At 34.5% G+C, this 20,562-nt stretch overlaps 1 protein-coding gene across 8 annotated transcripts in view; it reads left to right on the top strand.

Annotated features, from left to right (window-relative positions):
* SS18 (SS18 subunit of BAF chromatin remodeling complex) overlaps window positions 1-20,562 on the top strand; it is an 80,635-nt gene that overhangs the window by 7,042 nt on the left and 53,031 nt on the right. For all 8 annotated transcript variants that reach the window (XM_023647593.2, XM_023647591.2, XM_070275594.1 and 5 more), the window contains exon 3: window positions 4,914-4,998. In XM_023647593.2, the coding sequence (XP_023503361.1) occupies window positions 4,914-4,998 (85 nt within the window). The remainder of the gene's footprint in view (window positions 1-4,913; window positions 4,999-20,562) is intronic.

Raw genomic sequence — 20,562 nt, 5'->3', positions numbered from 1 at the left:
TTAATTTCATTCTTAGAATTCTTCAGATATTCTTTCTTTCTCAAATTATCATAGTTGGTTTGTGAGTGGAGAAAAAAGTTCCTCCTCTTAACCTTAGTAAATGTTCTTGTTTCTCATAGTAGGAAAAGCGAAAGGAAAATAAAGAGAAACGTCAATAAATGACAGCCATCTGGAAATTGGTAGTTCACTTTTAGTTAAATAGTTCCTTAAGATGTGATAACTTTGCCTGAAACAGTTTTTTTTTTTTTAAGAGTGGCCCTGAGCTAACATCTGTTGCCATTCTTTTCTTTCTTCTTCTTCATCTCCCCAAATCCCCCCAGTACATAGTTGTATATTCTAGTTGTGGGTCCTTCTAGTTCTGCTGTGTGGGACGAACCTCAGCATGGCTTGATGAGCAGTGCTAGGTCTGTGCCCAGCATCTGAACTGATGAAACCCTGAGCCACCGAAGTGGAGTGCGTGAATTAACCACTTGGCCATGGGGCCGGCCCCTGAAACAGTGTTTTTTAAAGTTGAAAATAGCTATTTTTATGAAAGCAGCATATGCATTGTAGAAAATTAGAAAACATGGATATGTAAAAATAAACACTGTATTCTTGCCGTGCAAATATTTTTCACTGGTAACATTTTTGTATATATTGCGCTCTCTCTCCTTATCTACATATACACACTCATATATTACACTCATATAATCAGTGAATCACTTATGGAGCTTGTGTGCACAGATCCTCTTCCTTGAAATTCTGATAACATGTATGTGAGAATGTATTAATTGCTCTATCATGGTGTTTGGTTTGAGCATTTTCTAAATCAACCTATGTAGTTGTTTAAATCAGGCCTATTTTTTTGTATTTTAGGGTGAGTGCAACTATTTGAGTGTGCTGTGAGAAGTTCTCATGCAAAAAATTTGTATCCATCATAATATAAAGGAATTTAGTTTTAAATCCCTAGTTAGGAAAACAACTTGTATAAATTGTATTCCTGTTGTCTTACAAACAATCTTCATAGCTTCTAGGTAAAGGTTTCTTTTTAAAAATGAAATCATGGGGCTGACTGGTGGTGCAGCGGTTAAGTGCACACATTCTGCTTTGGCGCCCTGTGGTTTGCTGGATTGGATCCCAGGTGTGGACATGGCACCGCTTGGCAAGCCATGCTGTGGTAGGTGTCCCATGTATAAAGTTGAGGAAGATGGGCACGGATCTTAGCTCAGGGCCAGTCCTCGGCAAAAAGTGGAGGATTGGCAGCAGTTAGCTCAGGGCTAATCTTCCTCAAAAAAAAAAAAAAGAAAAGAAATCTGACTTTTTCAGATTCATTTTTTAATTATATCAGTAAATTTAATAGTGGTTATTTTACTTTATTCAAGGTAGACGACATAGTAGCTCTTAGTGGAACCTTTGGAAAGTGAACTGCCTCTTACTTAATAGGTTAATAACAATGAGTGTTTTGGAATATCTGCCAGTATTTATTAGGAAGTTAACCATCATCAAACATAAAATGTTGACTATGCTTTTTTTCTTTTTTGGGGGAAGATTAGCCCTGAGCTAACTGCTGCCAATCCTCCTCTTTTTGTTGAGGAAGACTGGCCCTGAGCTAACATCCGTTCCCATCTTCCTCCACTTTATACGTGGGACGCCTACCACAGCATGGCTTGCTAAGCGGTGCCATGTCCACACGCGGGATCCGAACCGGCAAACCCTGGGCCACCAAAGTGGAACGTGTGAACTTAACCACTGTGCCACCAGGCCGGCCCCTTGACTGTTTTATATCTGCCTTTAGCTTATATACTCAATTTTATTTTATTAGTGTATACTATTTTAGAAATAATAAACATATACATTAAAAAAGTAAACTGCTTCAATGACAAATGTAATAGTATTTATAGAATAAAAAATAAAAAGTTTCTCAGGAAAATATTTCTTTAATATTAGTAAAGAATCTACTTTTTATTATCATTTCAGTAGTCTCAGCTGAAGTAAGATTCTTCTAGAATATTTGTCTATTGCTTTTTAGGTGACATGCACAAACTTATAAAAGAATATGAGTATTACTTTTTCATTAATGTTCATCTTAGAGCCTTGAATGATCTTAGAATAAGCTTATTTGATGATTGCTGTAAAAATAATGCAATTTTACAAAAAGGATACCTACTGAAGTTAGAAGAGGCCAGTTAAAAATGATTATTTTTACTTACCCCCTTACATGAGGTAAAAAGATTTGGGACTATTGGGACAGTTGCAGAAATTTGAATGGGTTCTGTCTATTACGTAGTAATACTGTATCAATTTTAATTTCCTCATTATGATGGTTATACTGTGATTATTTAGGGGAATATCCTTGTTTTGGGGATATAGACACTGAAGTATTAGGAGTAATGGGATATTATGTCTGTAACTGACTCTGAAATGGTTTTGAAAAAAGAACGTGTTCTTGCAGGCATTTGTGTATATTGGTGTGTGTATTTAGAGATGGACTAAGACAAATATGGTAAAATGCTAATAATTGGAGAGTGTGGGAGAAAGATATTTGAGAGTTCTTTATACTGTTCTTGAAACTGTAAGTTTGAAATTATTTCAAAATTAAAAGTTAAAATGATTTGATGGTTAGGGAAATATCTTAAAATTAAGTTACTCCATAAAAGATGTGTATTTATAAATATTTAGAATCACAAGAAGCTTTAGAGATCTACTTTACCTCCCATTATTTTACAAATGAAGCCTTAAGAACGTTTTCAGATTAGATTGAACAGTATTTTACCATTGGCTTATTAAATACTAATCAGCATGACTAAAATGTTTCCTAAAGGATTGTGAATAAACAATAGTCTCTTAGTAAGGGTTGGTATTTTTATTTTTGAGAGGGTGGTCAGAAAATCTCATATCTGAGTATAATACAGCCATACTAGTATTCAGAGAAGAAAAGGAAAACTTGAAGGAGTTGACTTTGAAATGAGTCAGATGTTCTGATTTAAATTAGCTGGTTGGTTTTAAAGAAAGAACACGATTGTGGAACCCTATATCTTAAATTCCATTCAATATCTCTGTAGAATAATGAAATAGTGGTGCCAGCTAGTGGTGCTTATTAGTGCTATTTGAAGAATTTTGACAACATAATTAACCATTATCAATAATTCGGTACAATTTAATATTTCTTGGTCCTTGTTTATATAAGGATGACTATAACAAATAATATGTCACGTCTGATCGAGCAACCTAGTATGTATCTGAGGAGGAGCATTAAGAGCATAGACTTGTTTTTCAATAGCAACCAGAAACGAAGGGAAACAAGGAAACTTTGGGAAGTTTTGGCTAAGTTTGTTACCATGATTGTGGTGATAGTATCACAGATGTTTGCATATGTCCAAACACATTGAATCGTACACATTAAATATGTGTGGTTCTTTGTTTATCAGTTACACCTCATAAATTTGTAAAAAGTAAACAAAAAGCATAAACTTGTTAGTGAGGAAACTTTAAGGTTAGTGAGAAATGAGGTCCCCTCTACCCCCTAATAAGAAAAAGGCAGTGAAACCCATTGTTTCTAAGAGAAAAAAATAATGCAGCAGAGAGTTTTCTAAGATTCCTTTTATGGTGTCTGTTTTAGAAAATTACTTCGTCTGGGATCTGTATTAGAAGACTTTATTTAGCTGAAAAAAATTCTTTTGACTTAGTTTTATTATTTTAATTTGTATTTAATATTTCTTTTTTTTTATTCCTTAAAGATTGGCACCTGGGCTAACAACTGTTGCCAATCTTTTTTTTTTTTTTCTGCTTTATCTCCCCAAACCCCCCTGTACACAGTTGTATATCTTAGTTGCAGGTCCTTCTAGTGGGATGTGGGACGCCGCCTCAGTGTGTCCTGACAAGTGGTGCCACGTCTGTGCCCAGGATCCGAACCCTGGGCCCCCGCAGTGGAGCACGAGAACTTAACCACTCGGCCATGGAGCCGGCCCCCTGTATTTAATATTTCTTAGTAAACTGAATTCAAATTTCTATTTTGAGGATTTACAAACACTAATAATTGGATCACTACTAATCTTAACCTGATTTTGTCTCAGTTAATTTTTAAAATTTTGATGAGAGGTTTAGCAAAACTAATTCATGGGTCAGATCACAATAAACATCTTTAACCACTTCACTCTAGTCATGAGCATTTGCTCTATTTTTTTAAAAAGTTAATCCTTAATGGTATTGGTGTCCTGTGACTTCCTCTGTCTCCGTGCTTTAGCATGTAATTTTTTTTTTTTGGTAATTGGAGCCTCCTGTTCATTGTCTTCTCAGTATGCTGAGTCCTAATAGATGGGCAGTATAACCACAGTAGGCATGAATTGTGGACACTGCTGCAGGAGTGAGAAGGAAGAAAATGCATAGTTCTCACTTCTTTCTGACATTTTAGCAGAGCATACTGACTGTACTTGGGTTTGAGGTTTTTTTGGCAGCATGAAAATGGCAGAGGGAAGGGAATAAGCATACCAGTTTTATTGAATTCAATCGTTATAGATCTCTTTTAAAGGAGCACATTACTATGTATGGAGCCAGTGCATGTCTCCGTTATTCCATTTACTAAGCTATGCAATCTTGTACAAGTTATTAACCTTTCTAAACCTGTTTCCTCATCTGGAATAATGGAGAAAATAAGAACTTTTACCTCATAGTGTTAGTTTGAGGATTAAATAAGATATATAACTGTATAAAACAGTTAAAACTATGTCTCGCACATGGTAAGATCTCTGTTTATTATTGTCTTCAAATGTATTTATTTAGAATTATTTTGCAGAGGAACTAGGAAAAAATTGAAGTGCTGTTGATGTTCAGATAAATTTTTTATTAAACTTGAGAAATAATTAGAATGCTGTTTGTATTTAAGCAGACAGGAAGAAAGTTACTTTTTAATATTGATATTTATTTTGTTTTAATAGGTATCAGCAGATGTTGCATACAAACTTGGTCTACCTTGCTACAATAGCAGATTCTAATCAAAATATGCAGTCTCTTTTACCAGCAGTAAGTACCTTTAAAATAGTATGACGTAGACAAATCTTTATAGAGTTACGTACCATATAACACATTTTTGTTTAGTGACTTGAGTTTTGTTTACTAAATCCTGCCTTCCTCTGAGAACATGATAGTATTCTCCTATATGATCTAAAAGCTTTATTGTTTTGCCTTCATATTTAATTTGAATTAAATCACCTGGAATTGATTCCCTCCCTGATGAAGTTATATTCATCCATCCATTCACCCACGTACCCACCCACCAACCTACCTATTTATATTTACTTATTTTAATTTGTAATTGCACAAATAATTTACGAATAAATCTGTAGTATTTCAAAGCAAATTTCAGACAGCTTTTATGTCACTGGTAAATACTTCAATATGCATCTCTGGCAGATAAGGACCATTATTCCACCCAACAAAATTAACCAAAATTTCTTAACATCTTATAATGTCCAGGCTGTTTTCAGTTTTCATGGATTATCTAAAAAAACTGGAGTGTTTTAATGATTGTTTGCCACAGACTCCAAACAAGGTTCATGTGTTGCATTGGTTGATATGTGTCTTAAGTCTGTTTTAGTCTTTGATAGTTTATCTTTTTTAATCTCCATTTATTTGTTGAAGAAACTGGGTCATATATTTTGTAGAAGTTCTCACATTCTGGATTTGGCTGATTGTACCCTCATTTAACATGTTCCTCCGTCTCATCTTTTAATTCCTGTAAACTGATGATTAGATAGAGAGGCTGGATAAGAGTTAGGTTTAGTTTTGTGTTAAGGGTATTTTGTTGGTGGTGCTGAGTATTGCCTATTATCACATCAGGAGGAACATTGGTTGTTCCATTTTTAGTAATGTTAAGATTGATTAATGGGTACAGTTGGTACTAGCCTGATCAATCCATTGTGTAAAGTTCCTCATCAGTCTTTCACTTAATGGTTTTAGCAGTCATTGATGCTTGTTGACCAGATCCATTATTTCATTTTGGTTCACAGAATGATAAATTTCTAATTTTGCTATTCCTCCTGCATTTTTTTTAACTATTTTTTTGGTGTGTGTGTGTGTGAGGAAGATTGGCCCTGAGGTAACATCTGTTACCAACCCTCCTCTTTTTGCTTAAGGAAGATTGTTGCTGAGCTAACATCTTTGCCAATCTTCCTCTATTTTATGTGGGATGCTGCCTCAGTCTTGGTGTGACATGTGGTGCTAGGTCCTTCCCCAGAATCTGAAACTGCAAACCCCGGGCCGCCGAAGCAGAGCGTGCGAACTCAACCACTACGCCACTGGGCTGGCCCCCCTCCTGCACTTATTAATTGTACTTCTTTTAAAAAGAAACAGTTCATCAAATATTTGGTAATCCTGAAATAGAGAGTCCTTGTAGGATAGTCATGAGGAAGGCTTGATTCTCTCCCTTTATCAATTTTCAGAATAACAAATTGGTCCCTAGAAACCTGTGAAGATGACCAATGATTTTTTTTAATTATATTCTAAGATTTTTATGTTTTTAATGTGTTTAAATCCGTTGCAGTCATTCTTTACGATACTTAAGTTATCTCATCTTTGGTCGGTGGGAGCCTCTTCATTAGGCTCCTCTGTCCTTCCGACATGATTCCAGTATTCTTGTATTGCTTCTTTGCTTTCACGATTTGAGAGAGATATCAGGCTGATTATATTTTCTGCCCCAGAACTATTCTGCCCCAGCTATTTTTTCAAGTAGTTCTTTTTCGGTGGGATTTGATATTTGGAGACCACAATTCGGATGTTTGGGGCATTCATTATAACTGGGTTTTCATTGTTTCTAGATATTTTCAGTGAACAGAACTAGTAAATACAGTTCTTAGAAAAAGAAACAAAATATTGAATTAGTGATATTTCCACTTCAGGAAAGACTTTTTACTTAGCTTTGATTTTATGTATTAGTCTCTTCTGTCTTGAAAAATCTTGGTATTTTAATGACATTATAGTTGTTTATTTGCTTTATACTACATTATGTATAAAATAATTTCAACATAATAATACTAAGGTTATCACTAGCAATAAGATACTTGTTCTTAAGATATATCCCACTAGAAATATATAATCAATAAATTTTGTTTTGAATCTCAAATAGTTCTTCATGTGATTATTGCCATGAACTTGGTTATCAGCTAGGCAGAATTTATTTTTATGAATAGTTGAGGAATAGGTTCAGTTTCATTTGTTTCTGTATGGATAGTTCCCTGTCCCAGCTTTATCTATTGGAAAAACAGAACAAAATATCTGTTTTTTGTCGTGTTGTCTATGTCGTATATCAAGTATCCATATATGTGTGGGTCTGTGTCTGATCTCTGTATTCTGTTCCATTCATCTGTTTTTATAAATTCTATTATCTTGTCACACTTCTCATGGCCTAATAAATCGGTTGTGTGTTAGAGAAGTTAGTGACTTCTTTCTTATTTTTTTCAAGAATACCTTGGCTATTGGTCTTTTGCATTTCCATATGCACTTAAACATCAGAATGTCCAACATAATCCTGTTTGTGATTTTCATTGAGATTACCTTGACTCTAAATTAGTTTGGGGAGAATTGCTATCTTTACAGTATTGAGCCTTTCAAATCATGAACATTGCATATGTTTTCATTTATTTAGTCATTTAATATCTGTCAGTGAAGTTTCATGATTTTCCCTGCAGAGCATCTGCACATCTCTCATTGGACTTATTGCTAGATACTTCATATTTTTTGAGGCAATTTTAAATGGAGTCTTTGTTTTTCTAAGTTTTATTTTGTAACTGCAACTGTTGTTTACATGGAAATGCAATTGATTTTGAATTTCACAGTCTTATTTCACTCTTATTTCTAACCATTTTTCTATATCTACTTTCAGTTTTCTGTATTCACAACCATATCATTTGCTAATAATAAGTTTTGTTTCTTTCTTGCCAATCCTTACACCTTTTATTTCTTTCTCTTGCCTTACTTCTCTGGCTAAGACCTCCAGTACATTCCTGAGTAGAAGTGGTGATAGAGGGCATCCTTATCTTGTTCCTGATCACAAAGGGAAAGCTTTCACTGTTTGATCATTAAGTATGATGTTTGCTGTAGTTTTTTCGTAGATATCTTTCATCAGATTAAGGAAATTCCCTTCTGTTTCTGTTAAGTAAGAGTTTATATCTTGGATGGATGTTAAATTTTATTGCATCTAATGAGATGAGTGAGCATAAGCTTTTTCTTCTTTAATCTGTTAATGTGGTGAATTACATTGATTTAGTTTTTAATGCTCAATCAATCTTGCATTCTTGTAATTAACCTACATTTTCATGGCTTATTTTGGTCATGGTCTTTTTTTTTTGTCATGATCTTTTTAAAAAGTTGCTGTAGTCAGTTTGTTAAAATTTTGATAAAGATGTTTATGTCTTTGTTCATGCATGTAGTGATCTTTAATTTTTCTCTCTTATTCTGCCTTTGGTTTTTATTTTGAGGTTATGCTGGCTTCAGAAGATGAGCTAGAGAATTTTCCTACTTGTTTTTGATTGCGTAATAGAGCTGCTATTTCTTAAATGATTGCTTTAGAAAATCTATCTGGATCTGGAGGGTTTTTTTATGAGAAGGCTTTTATTGACTTAATTTCTTTAATGGTTATAGGACAATTTATGTATTTTTATATTTTATGAGTTCCCTATTTTGGTAAATGGTGCATTTTAGCATTTTATCTAAATTGTCAAATTTATTGGCATAAAGTTCATGAAATAATTTTGTCTTTCTAATGTTCTCAGGATATGTAGTTATATTTTCTTTTTCTTATTTATATATTTATTTATTTTTGGTGAGGAAGATTGTCCCTGAGCTAACATCTATGCCAGTCTCCTTCTTCTTTGTATATGGAACACCTGCCACAACATGGCTTGATAAGTGGTGTGTAGATCTGCTCCCAGGATCCATACTGGCAAACCCTGGGCTGCCAAAGCAAAGCACTAGAACTTAACTGCTACGCCACCGGCCCGACCCCTCTTTGTAATTTTTAACATAGTTTATTTGTGCCTTCTCTTTAAAATATTTTTTGATCACTCTTGCCAAATGTTTATCTTTTTTTTTTTTTTAGTCTCTTCAAAGAATCGCTTTTTGGCTTTGATCTTTCTCTGTTGCAGCAGTTCTCAAACTTTTTGTTCTTAGAACCCCATTACACTTAAAAAGTGAGGACTTTGAAGAGGTTTACGTGGGTTGTATATATTGATATATTTGTAAATTTTTTTCGGTTTTTAAATTAAAACTAGGGAAAATTTAAAAATATTTATTAGTTCATTTAAAAGGAACAATGATAAACCCATTGTGGGTTAATATAAATAACATTCTTTAAAGGAAAAATAAGTTTTTAAGAACAAATTTAGTGAGATATAAGTAGCATTGTTTAATAATTTTGCAAATTTCTTTTAAATGTCTTGCTTAATAGAGAACAGCTGTATTCTCATATCTACTTCTGAATTCAATCTAGCATAATATGTTTTGATTGAGGTAGAATAAAATCCAGTCTCACACAGATGAGGAGTTCGAAAAGGAAAAAATATTTTAATAGCCTTTTCAGATTGTTGTGGATAATCTTCTGTGATAGTACAACAGATCTCAACAAGTCTTTTTTTAAAGATTAGTGTAGTATGGAATCTGAAACCATATCAATACACTTTTCTTACTCTGGTACATTAAAATTCATTGGTCTGTCTTGCATTTTGGATGGATCGTCTACTCATGCATAAATTTGTAACATCATGGTTTGGTCATTCAGAAAATACAAATTCACTGAGTTATGCACATTTTTCACATATTTACGTATTTCGTTCTATGATACCAAAAACCACATTTGTTGAAATCACCACCAGTCTCATCAGAAAAGTCTCAAGTATTGGGACGCTGTGAAGCTCAAGACAGTAGATAGAAGTTTGCCAAATTCCCAATTCTTGCTTGAAAAGTCGAATTTGATCATTGGCAACAAATGCTGTCAGTTGTTTTCCAGGCTCACTGTGTTCATCTTTGAGAAAATGCCTGCTAAATACACAAGCCTGGATAAGTATAGTTTGTCTACCAGTTGTTTTTTCAAATGAAAATGATGTTCCATGAAAACAGTGCCTAGATCCGTGAGCAACTCAGTCACAAAGTGCTTTTATCTGCCTTCAGTTTGCAACAGATATGTTTATTGTTTTCTCATTTTGTCACACAGAATATTTAACTGACATGGAGAATTTAATAAATGAGTAATTTTTACTGCTTCATGAAGGACATTTTTAAGTAGAAATGACTTTTTCCTCCTTTTTTTTGACTACTAGTCTGTGGCATTCCATAATATAATGGATTACAGTAGAGTTTGGTGTCTTGATTCCTGCTAAGCCTCCAGCAGTTATGTCCACTTTTTTTCTTTTGTACCAGCATTGTAAATATCAACGTAGCATAAAAGACAAACATCTTACTATTATTATGGAAGTTGTTTTGACTTTTTGGACCCCCGAAAGAGTCTTGTATGTTTTTGGTTATGATTAATTTCTGATCTTAGATTTATTTCCTCTTAATTTGTCTTTGTTTATTTTGGTGTTTTTTTTCTAAGTTTTGAGATGAATGCCTGTTTCATCAGTTTTTATCCTTCCATAGTAATATATGCATCTAAGGGCGTAAATGTCCTGTTAATCATAGCTCTGAGATGTAGTATTTTTCAATGCCAAATATGTTCTAATTTCCAGTGTTATTTCTTCTTTATACATGGGTGGATAAGTATATTTCCTAGTTTCCAAACATGGAAATTTTATAATTTTGTTAATGATTTCTGGCTTCATTTCATTGTGGTTACATGCATTTTATATGATTTCAGTTCTTTAGAATTCTTTGAGATTTGTTGTATGGTGCAGTATATAGTCAGTTTTTATGAATGTTTCATGTGTGTTTAAAAGGAATGTGCATACTTTAGTCCTGGAGTGTAGAGTCCTATATGTGTTCACTAGGTCAAGTGTGGTTATCTTGTTTGAATCTTCTATAGCCTTCGTGATTTTTTTTAACCTTTCTGATGTTTTGTTTGTTCTGTTAGTTACTAAGAGATGTATGTTTAAAATGTACAACTAGAATTGTGGATTGACTCTTTTTCCTTGTAATGCTTTCAAGTTTTTGCTTAATACATTTTGAGGCACTGTTAGTAGGTACCTATATATTTAGAAATGTTACAACTTTTTGGTTCTTTGTAGTGTTTGTCGTTATGAGGTATCATGTCTACTTATCTGATGCTAGTGTGGCTCCATCAGCTTTCTGTAGTGTTTGTGTGGTGTATCCACCTTTCCATTTCCTTGTGTTAGAGATATGTCTTACGAGCAGCATGTGGATTTTTAAAAAAATCCTATCTAGCAATCTTTGTCTTTTAATTGGAACATTGAGTTCATTTATGTTGAATGTAATCACTCATGCGTCTGAGTTTAAACCTACCATCATACAATGCACTTTCTGTTTGTGTCATCTGTTGCATATTTCTTTCTTCCGTTCTTTTGCCTTCTTTATAATTATTTATTTCTTCTCTTTGCTAGTTTGGAAATTGTATACTTACTATTCTTTTAGTGGTTACTGGACAGTTTGTAATATGCATCCCAGACAATTCAAGGACCCTCAGATACTTTATGTCCATTCATTCCCTCAATTACTTATCTATTGTTATCATGCATTTTAAATCTGTATGTTTACTCACAAGTGCTTTTTTTTATGTCAGTATGATACATTCTCACCATGTTCTCATCAGTAATAATAACTCATGGCACGGGATCTCAAATCAGGGCACTGAAGGTGGAGAGGGGGACATTTTTCTCTAGATAGTCTTATCAGCATCCTGTGGGTGCTTGGGGAAGGCGTGTAGTTTGCAGAATGTCCTCAGGTGATTCTGTATCCCTTCCACATCCCTTCTGTCCAACCACTTGAGATTCTCTCTGTAACTTATGATACCATGCAAACTGTGGAGTTTGTCAGTTTGTTTTGATTTGAAATATTGTTTCCATAAAATGTGGAAATGTCTTAAAGTCTTAAACATTACAGCTTCTCAAATACGTCCGGTATTCTCTTGCTTTTTTAAAGAACACAAAAATGTTTGATCAGATTATATATCTTGAGGTTTAGTGACTCATTTCTCTTGCCCTTCCTCAGGAAGGTAGTAATTCTTGAAACGCCAATGTGGTAAAATTGAACTTTACCATAGAAATTCATTATGGTACAGCAAAATCTCAAATTCAGAGTTTACCGTTCCATTCTCACCTGTTGTTAAGTTATAAACTCATTGAATTTTTTACATGTGCTTTTTATAGGATTTACGTTTTTCCCTATAGATCGAATAGGACAGTAAGAATCATTACTATTTATATTCAGGGAAAGTATTACATTGTTTTACCATCACCTGGCTAAGAACCATCACAAAGAAAAGAGACACATTTCATTAACAACCTTCCACCATTATTTCACTCATTTAACATGGAGTCACCATTTTATATCATATTTTACTAATGAATATAAATACTGCCATTTATATATTTTGAAATAAAATTTTTGTCTCTTGATATTGGTCAAAGTTTAATTTAAAATAGGTGGTCAAATTTTCATTGAAAAAAATACCGATATTTTGGCGGTCAAGTTGCTTGGGAAGCTGAGTTAACAAAGGAGGAGGGGTTTTAGAAAGAATAGAAAGAAATATATCCTCATAGTAGGGGCAACAAGAGACAATTGAGCCAACAAAGAAAAGTGGGGCTATTGAGGGGAAAAAATCAGCTGGAAGGAAAGCAGTTGTATTGGAGGTGAAATAGGCAGTAAGGTGAATTTGGGAAAATGAGAATAACAGAATACATGATGAATACAACCAATCTGTCAAATGGGAGAATGTACTAGTTACTAACTGTAGATTGAGAAATTTTGACTCTGAGAAAGAACTGTATGTTTTAGGGTGATTTTACTGAAGTTTTCCAGAATGGAGTCTTTCACTTCATTTTAATTGGTTACGGGAATTGGAGATATGCTTGTAATTATGTGTGAGTTCAACTTTCAGTTTTTTTCATGCCCTCCCAAAAAAGGAATTATGTATTTCTAGTAATATTTCATGTATTTGGAACTATACTAGATCTAGCAAGCTGCTTCTATTTGAAAGAAAGTCAAGAATTCAAAAACCTTCACAACGAGAAGGACCTACAACTAGAATGTATAACTATGTACTGGGGGGCTTTGGGGTGAAGAAGAAAAAACAAAAGAAGATTGGCAACAGATGTTAGCTCAGGTGCCAAACTTTAAAAAAGAAAAAAAAAAGAATTAAAAAACCAGGAATAAATGGAAAAACACCTATAAGGAGAAAAATAACTTATAAAGCCAGTGCACTAACACTTAGATATTTTACTTCTTAGTTTAGGCCTTATGTAATTCTTTTCTAATTACAAAAGCATTGTTAAGTTTGTAACAGAAACTATTCATAACCTTATACATATTTTAGCACACTTGTTTAATTTTAAGCCTATAGCCAAAAAGCAGCAGATTACAAATGGGAGAGTACATTCTATAGGCAGGCATACATACAAGCAGTGTTATGTGACAGCTAAGGTAGTATGAAAAGAGACCAAATATTTGTAAAAAGTTGACCTAATTAAAAATGTACACTACTTTGGCTCCATTTAGTGTAGGTATTTAGGACCCTATCTACCTTGGTAAACTCTGGAAGCATCATTTGAATACTGGTTCTCAGAGTTGGTATTTACTTTCTGAAGTAGCAAACTATTGACATAATTATTTTCATCATATGAACCATGAACAATTTTACCAGCAGAGAATATGACTATATTATGTGCATGGAAGTCCTTTCTTCTCAAACATACTTTGAAGAAATTGCATTTCTCAGATTTGGCCTAACATTAGTTATTGTTCATTTGTTTTTGTCACCTGCTAGTAGTAGCATATATGAAGTGGTAGGCACCAATGGTTTAGGAAAGAATTATGAGAGAAAAATTTAAATCAAAAAAAGTTTTTATCCATTAACTTAATGTTTCTTTGGGAAAAACTTGGAGAGAAAATAGCCTTTCTATCGTGGTAGTTCATTTTAAGGCATATAGTCTGGAAATATTCCTACAGCATTAAAAATTTTAGGGCTGGAAAGGAGCTGGATAATCACATAGTTAAGCGTTTCTCTATCTTGGCTGCACATTTTAAAATGTTGTAAGGTGGTTCTATTGTGCAGGTAGAAATTGAGGATCTGATATTTCCATTCTTTTTAAGAGGAGTATCCAGTGATGGTCTGAGAATATGCAAATCTTCAGAAGAATATGATCCCTACTCCTGTAGTATTAACTTCGTTTGATGTTGCATACCATGTACCATTTTTATAACATGAGAAAGATAATACTTACTCTTATGTTGTTATGAGGATTAAATAAAACAGTCCACAGTGTCCAGCATGTAGGAGGTACTCAGTAAATTTTGCTAACAATGAAGATGAAGATAGTACACAGTTGGAAAGTATAAATGGAAAGAAAAGTCAGATTCAGGAGAATTTGAAGTAAGACTAGTAGGATTCAATTACTGAATACATATGAAAGGTAAGGGAAAGTTTGGAGACTTGACTGAGAGTGATCCCATTGCTAAGATTGGGTGTATAGGCATGTTTTAATTTTAAAAGAAGGCTGAAAGTTGATTGGAATTGCTTATCTTGCTTTTCACTTAATTCGTTGTGAGTATTAAGTTTAAAAAAATTCCTAATTTAACTAAATACACTTCTTGAATTTTAAATTTATTAAAGATAATTTTTGTTTAATAGATGTTCTGTACAAAGAATAAAAGTCTGGACTTTTAATAAAAATGTATTTAGAGAAAGTAGTCTTACGTTTTATTTATTGTTTGTAATTTCCTAAATTGCGTTTTTTTGGTGATGCCACTTTTGATGTTCTGAGCACATTGGGCAACACTTGATTAGTCTTTCCTTACACGAGCTTCAGTAAAAATGATAATATGTTAGTCTTCAGGTTCAGTGACTGCTGGCAGAATATCTGTTAAGGTACCTCACTGACTAAAATATGATGTTATAGAATTTACTGTTTCCAGATGTGATCCAGGGGAAGTGAAGGAACACATGCCTAGAGCTGTGAAACGTTTTATTTATTTATTTATTTATTTTTAAAGATTTTACTTTTCCTTTTTCTCCCAAATCCCCCCGGTACATAGTTGTGTAGTTTTAATTGTGGGTCCTTCCAGTTGTGCCATGTGGGACGCTGCCTCCCCATGGCTTGACGAGTGATGCCATGTCCGCGCCCAGGATTCAAACCGGCAAAACCCTGAGCCTCCGAAGCAGAGCACGTGAACTTAACCACTTGGCCACGGGGCCGGCCCCTGTGAAGCATTTTAAGGATTAGCAGGGTTTATCTCATTTATAAATTTTAACTTAATTTTTAGCATAGGTAAAACTTTGATGTGTTCTGAACATCAGAAACTACAAAATCGTACAAAAGTCTGTTCCTGCCTGTATCTTCTGCCTGCTTTTTGCAAATTGCCTGCAAATAAAAATCAATATAAGTACATACTTTCCCCTTCTTTTCTGTGCAGGTAGAACCTTGCCATACACACTGTCCCATACTTTGTTTTTTTATTATAATTTTTTTATTTTTTATTTTTTGGTGAGAAGATTGGCCCTGAGGTAACATCTGTTGCCAATCTTCCTCTTTTTGCTTGAGGAAGATTGTCACTGAGACCATCCATGCCAGTCTTCCTCTATTTTGTATGTGGGATGCTGCCACAGCATGGCTTAATGAGCAGTGTGTAGGTCTGCACCTGGGATCTGAACCCGTGAATCCTGGGCCAGCAAAGTGGAGCATATGAACTTAACCACTATGCCACCGGGCTGACCCCTACAACTTTTTTTAAATGAAAGAGTTTAAATTCTTATTTAGAATGATGGAAGGAACTTTTCTTAAATATTGGCGCCATTTTAAGACTGTTTTAAGTGTTTGGTAAACATGATCTTGTTTAGTCAGTGTGATAATGTTACTATTTTCTCCTTTGAAAATTTTAAAAAAATTTTAAAATTTATTTATTTATTTATTTATTTTTTGAGGAAAATTAGCCCTGAGCTAACATCTGCCACCAGTCCTCCTCTTTTTGCTGAGGAAGACTGGCTCCGAGTTAACATCCATGCCCGTCTTTCTCTGCTTTATATGTGGGATGCCTGCCACAGCATGGCTTGATAAGCAGTGCGTGGGTCCCCACCCAGGATCCAAACTGGCAAACCCTGGGCCGGTAAAGTGGAACGTGTGAACTTAACAGCTATGTCACCCAGCCAGCCCCTGAAACTTGTTCTTTGACTTCTGTGATAGTTTTTTACCTTTCTAGCTGCTCTGCTCCTTATCTTTAACATGCCCATTAAATGTTGATGTTCTCTTCTTGAACATCTTTTTATTGTATATACTCCTCTTGGGAGATTTCATCCATACTCCTCGTTTCTTGTATTCTTGAGTTCAGGTTCCACCTATACGTACATTCATGGCTCCCAAGTGTGTATCTTCTTGCCTGAATGTGAAACATGAATCCAACTTCCGAAAGACATATCCATTTGGATATTCCACAGGCTTCTCAACACAAAACTCATTCTCCTCAGCTGCTCATCTCTTGTTCCCTGCTGTTAAAAGAAAAAAATGTCCACAGCCTGAATTTTCGTATTTCCTATCTCAAGTGAGTAGTATAAATACTGAGTCATTTTACTTAGAAACATGGTGATCATCTCAGACTTCTCCCTTTTCTTTCACCTGCCACAGCTGGTCTACAAGTCTTTCTCTTGTATCTAATACGGTGCTGCCCAATGAAAGTTATCTGATTAAAACATTTTGGTATTAAAAACAGAAGCAGGGGGCCAGCCCGGTAGTGCAGCAGTTAAGTTCGCACATTCCACTTCGGTGGCCCAGGGGTCGCTGGTTCGGATCCCGGGTACGGACATGGCACTGCTTGGCAAGCCATGCTGTGGCAGGCATCCCACAGATAAAGTAGAGGAAACTGGGCATGCATGTTAGCTCAGGGTCGGTCTTCCTCAGCAAAAAAGAGGAGGATTGGCAGCAGATGTTAGCTCAGGGCTAATCTTCCTCAAGAAAAACCCACAAAAAACCAGAAGCAAGACTACCAGTGAAATGTCTTTTAAAATGTGTATTTGTATGAAATTTAGTATAAATTAAGACATCAGTATTTATCTGATCTTGAGGTGAGAAAGACTTTGTTGAGAATAAAAGCAAAGGAGGAAACTATAAAGAAGATATTGATTTGATTCTATTAAAAATGTAAAGTGAAACCTTTCATATGCCAAAAAATTCTGTAAATGAAATTAAAGGCAACTCAACAGATAGTAATTCTACAGTATAATATATGCTATTTTATAAGTACTGTATATTTAAAGTACATTTGAAACATAGAAGAGGATCAGGGAACGTTTCCCTGTATTTTGTAGAGAATTGATTTATGGGGGCACATTTCTCTGGATTAATATAACGTAGGGAGCATTTTGCCAACATTGTTGCCTATCTTGTCTTTTCACAATTGGAAAAGTCGTGTTAACTATTTGCTGGATGGTGTATATAGAATTCAGAAGACTGTCTAATTGAGTCCAAATATAAAGAGAGATTAGATATATCTTACTGTAAGGAATATAACTGTTGTGTGTGTGTAAATTTTTTTTCAGAACTATAGTAAATCAGTGAAAGTAGCTTACAAATTTACTAGGGAACCTAAAGATTGTCCCTTTGTTGTTAATTAAAAATAATGTATGTAGCTCACCTCTACAAGGAGCAGAATTTCTTTGCTGTATAGCTAAGAAAGAGAAGAACCTCAATGTTAGAAATTAAGTAATTCAGTTTTATTTGCACAGAATAACTACAGAAAAGTATTTGTACAAGGCTGTTTATTTAAGCATTGCTTTTCTTAGCAAAAAACAAAACAAACTAGGAAAAAGTGTTAGTAGTGAGGATGGGTTAAAAACTGTTACTGTTTATTCACTTGAGTTCTATACTTTTGAATGAGGTTGAATTATATTCTGATAAAGAATAATACCTATAGTAGAACAAATCACACAATAGTGTGACCCTAGTTTTAAAAGCTGAACATATGTTTATATGTATATGAATTTTTACAAAGTTTCTGGAGGTATGCATACCAAACTTGTAGCAGTGGTTCCCATTTTTATTGGTTCTGTTTTTATAATGATTACACATTACTTTTGTAATTTAGCCAGATTGGTATAGATATAATAATATGAAAACAATTCAAGATTAAGCAAATATATCTTTCTGTTTCTTAATGGATAGTATTATTACAACTTAAGAAAGGCTTAGAGTCCTATCTCCCCGTGTTTCAGGAGTGGATTAGGTTTTTTTTTCTTTTGGAAATATATTCCAGAGAATTCTTTTGGTCTGGGAAGAAGACATTTACTTTTTTTTTTTTCGGTGAGGAAGATTTGCCCTTAGCTAACAACTCTGCCGGTCTTCTTCCATTTTGTATGTGGGTTACTGCCACAGCATGGCTGACGAGTGGTGTAGGTCTGTGCCTGGGATCTGAACCCATCACCCTGGGCCACTGAAGCGGAGCGCACCGAACTTAACCACTATGCCACGGAGCCAGCCCCAAAGACTTTTGCTTTTTGTTCTTTAAGATTATATGGATGTGGAGTGACTTTAGTAATTAACATCATCATCAGGGTAGGTAGACTTAGTTTTTCAGAGCTGAGATAAAGTGTGAATGTTAGATTTGTCATGGTGGAAATATTTGCTGTTTCATTGAATAGAGTAAGGTTGAATTTAATGGGGAACCTAGTGCTAAAACTGGGCAGAGTATTGTTAGTAGGTGAATCATTCTGGGGCCTAAGCCCTAAGGAAATTTGGAGAATCATCATGCTGTGAAAATAAGTGGGAAATATTATTAATTAGGAAGGTTAAACTGGTCAGGCTCTATAGTAGGACTGAATTCTATATTTGCTGTCTTTTTTTGGGACAAGATGACATGATGACAATTGACGAGATTATTAAATTGAGGAAATCAACGGGTAAGGTTGAAAGCCTGTATAAATTCAAGGCTACCCATGATGGCATCCTGAAATTATGGGAATCAGTGCGAGATTGAGAAAACCTTCCTAAACTGTTTCAGATACGTGTAGAACTCATTTTTGGGAGGCTCCTTTAGGATTAGGAAGTAAGGCAAATATGATACTGATGGGGCTTGCTGACATGGTCTTGGTTGACTAATCAAGGCTCTTTTGTTTCTTTATGTAGAAGTCATCTCTTTAGCAGCTTCTGGAAGTATTTTATTTATATATCTCCTATTTTGAGTAATATTTATTTATTTTTTTATTATTTTTTAAGATTTTACTTTTTTCCTTTTTCTCCCCAAAGCTCCCTGGTACATAGTTGTATATTCTTAGTTGTGGGTCCTTCTAGTTGTGGCATGTGGGATGCCGCCTCAGCATGGCTTGATGAGTGGTGCCGTGTCTGTGCCCAGGATTCAAACCGACGAAACACTGGGTCGCCTGCAGTGGAGCGCACAAACTTAACCTCCTGGCCATGGGGCCAGTCCCCTGAATAATATTTATTTTTGAATCTCCTATTTCTATGTGTCATTTTATTACCTCCTTGCGGGGAACTATTTTAGTGACAGTTATGTTAATGATAGTTATACAGATGAAGTACTACTAAAGTAAAAATGATATTTTACAGAGATTTTTTTTATATTCTAAAGAAATATTGAAGATAATTTTGTAGTCAGAATTGTTTTTAGTTTTATTGTAAATTATTTAAATTTGAGAGTTCCTTCATTTATTTACTAAATATTAAGTGCCTACTATGTTAGGCATAGTCAGGTACTTTCTGAAACATCAGTAAACAAAAATATTCTTACTATCTTAGATTTTATATTCTAGCAAGTGAGGCAGGCATAATAAATAAGTAAATCATATAGCTTGTTAGAAGATGATAAAAGCTGTAGAAAAGGAAAACAAATAGAGCAGGGAGAAGTATGTTGGGAATGCTGGAGGTGGGGGATGGCATTTACAGTATGAAATAGACTGGTCACCTCATTGAGAAGGTGACATTTGAACAAAGACTTGAGGAAGAGTTTTAGCCAGAGGAAACGAACAATGGAAAGGTCCTGAAATGAAACTATGCCTGGCTTCTTCAAGGAACAGCATGAAGGTTGTGGCTGTAACAGAATAAGGTAAGGAAGTGGTTTGCACAGATCGTATTTTATCTTGTAGGGTATTGTAAGGACTTTGGTTTTTACTCTGCACTTGGAGACTCTTAGAGGATTTTGAGCTGGAGTGAATTGATATATTTTAACAAGCTCATTCTGGCTGCTGTGTGGAAAATATTGAGGAGCCTGGATCGAAGCAGGGAGTCCAGGTTGGAGGCTATTGGATTAACCAATATAGGAGATGTTTCAGACCGATATTCATTCCTATGGTTTGTTCTTTGTTTTATATATTATCTGAATATGCATGTGTGTTATGTAATACTCAAGATCTGTAAATGAATAAAATTTTACATTCTTGGTTGTTTAAAAGAAAAAAGTATGAGAGAGGTGATGGTGGCTTGT

Source organism: Equus caballus, chromosome 8 (assembly GCF_041296265.1).
Source record: "Equus caballus isolate H_3958 breed thoroughbred chromosome 8, TB-T2T, whole genome shotgun sequence".
NCBI lineage: Eukaryota > Metazoa > Chordata > Mammalia > Perissodactyla > Equidae > Equus > Equus caballus.
The sequence above is the reverse complement of the archived record's forward strand: the minus strand, read 5'-3'. Positions and strand labels throughout refer to the sequence as shown.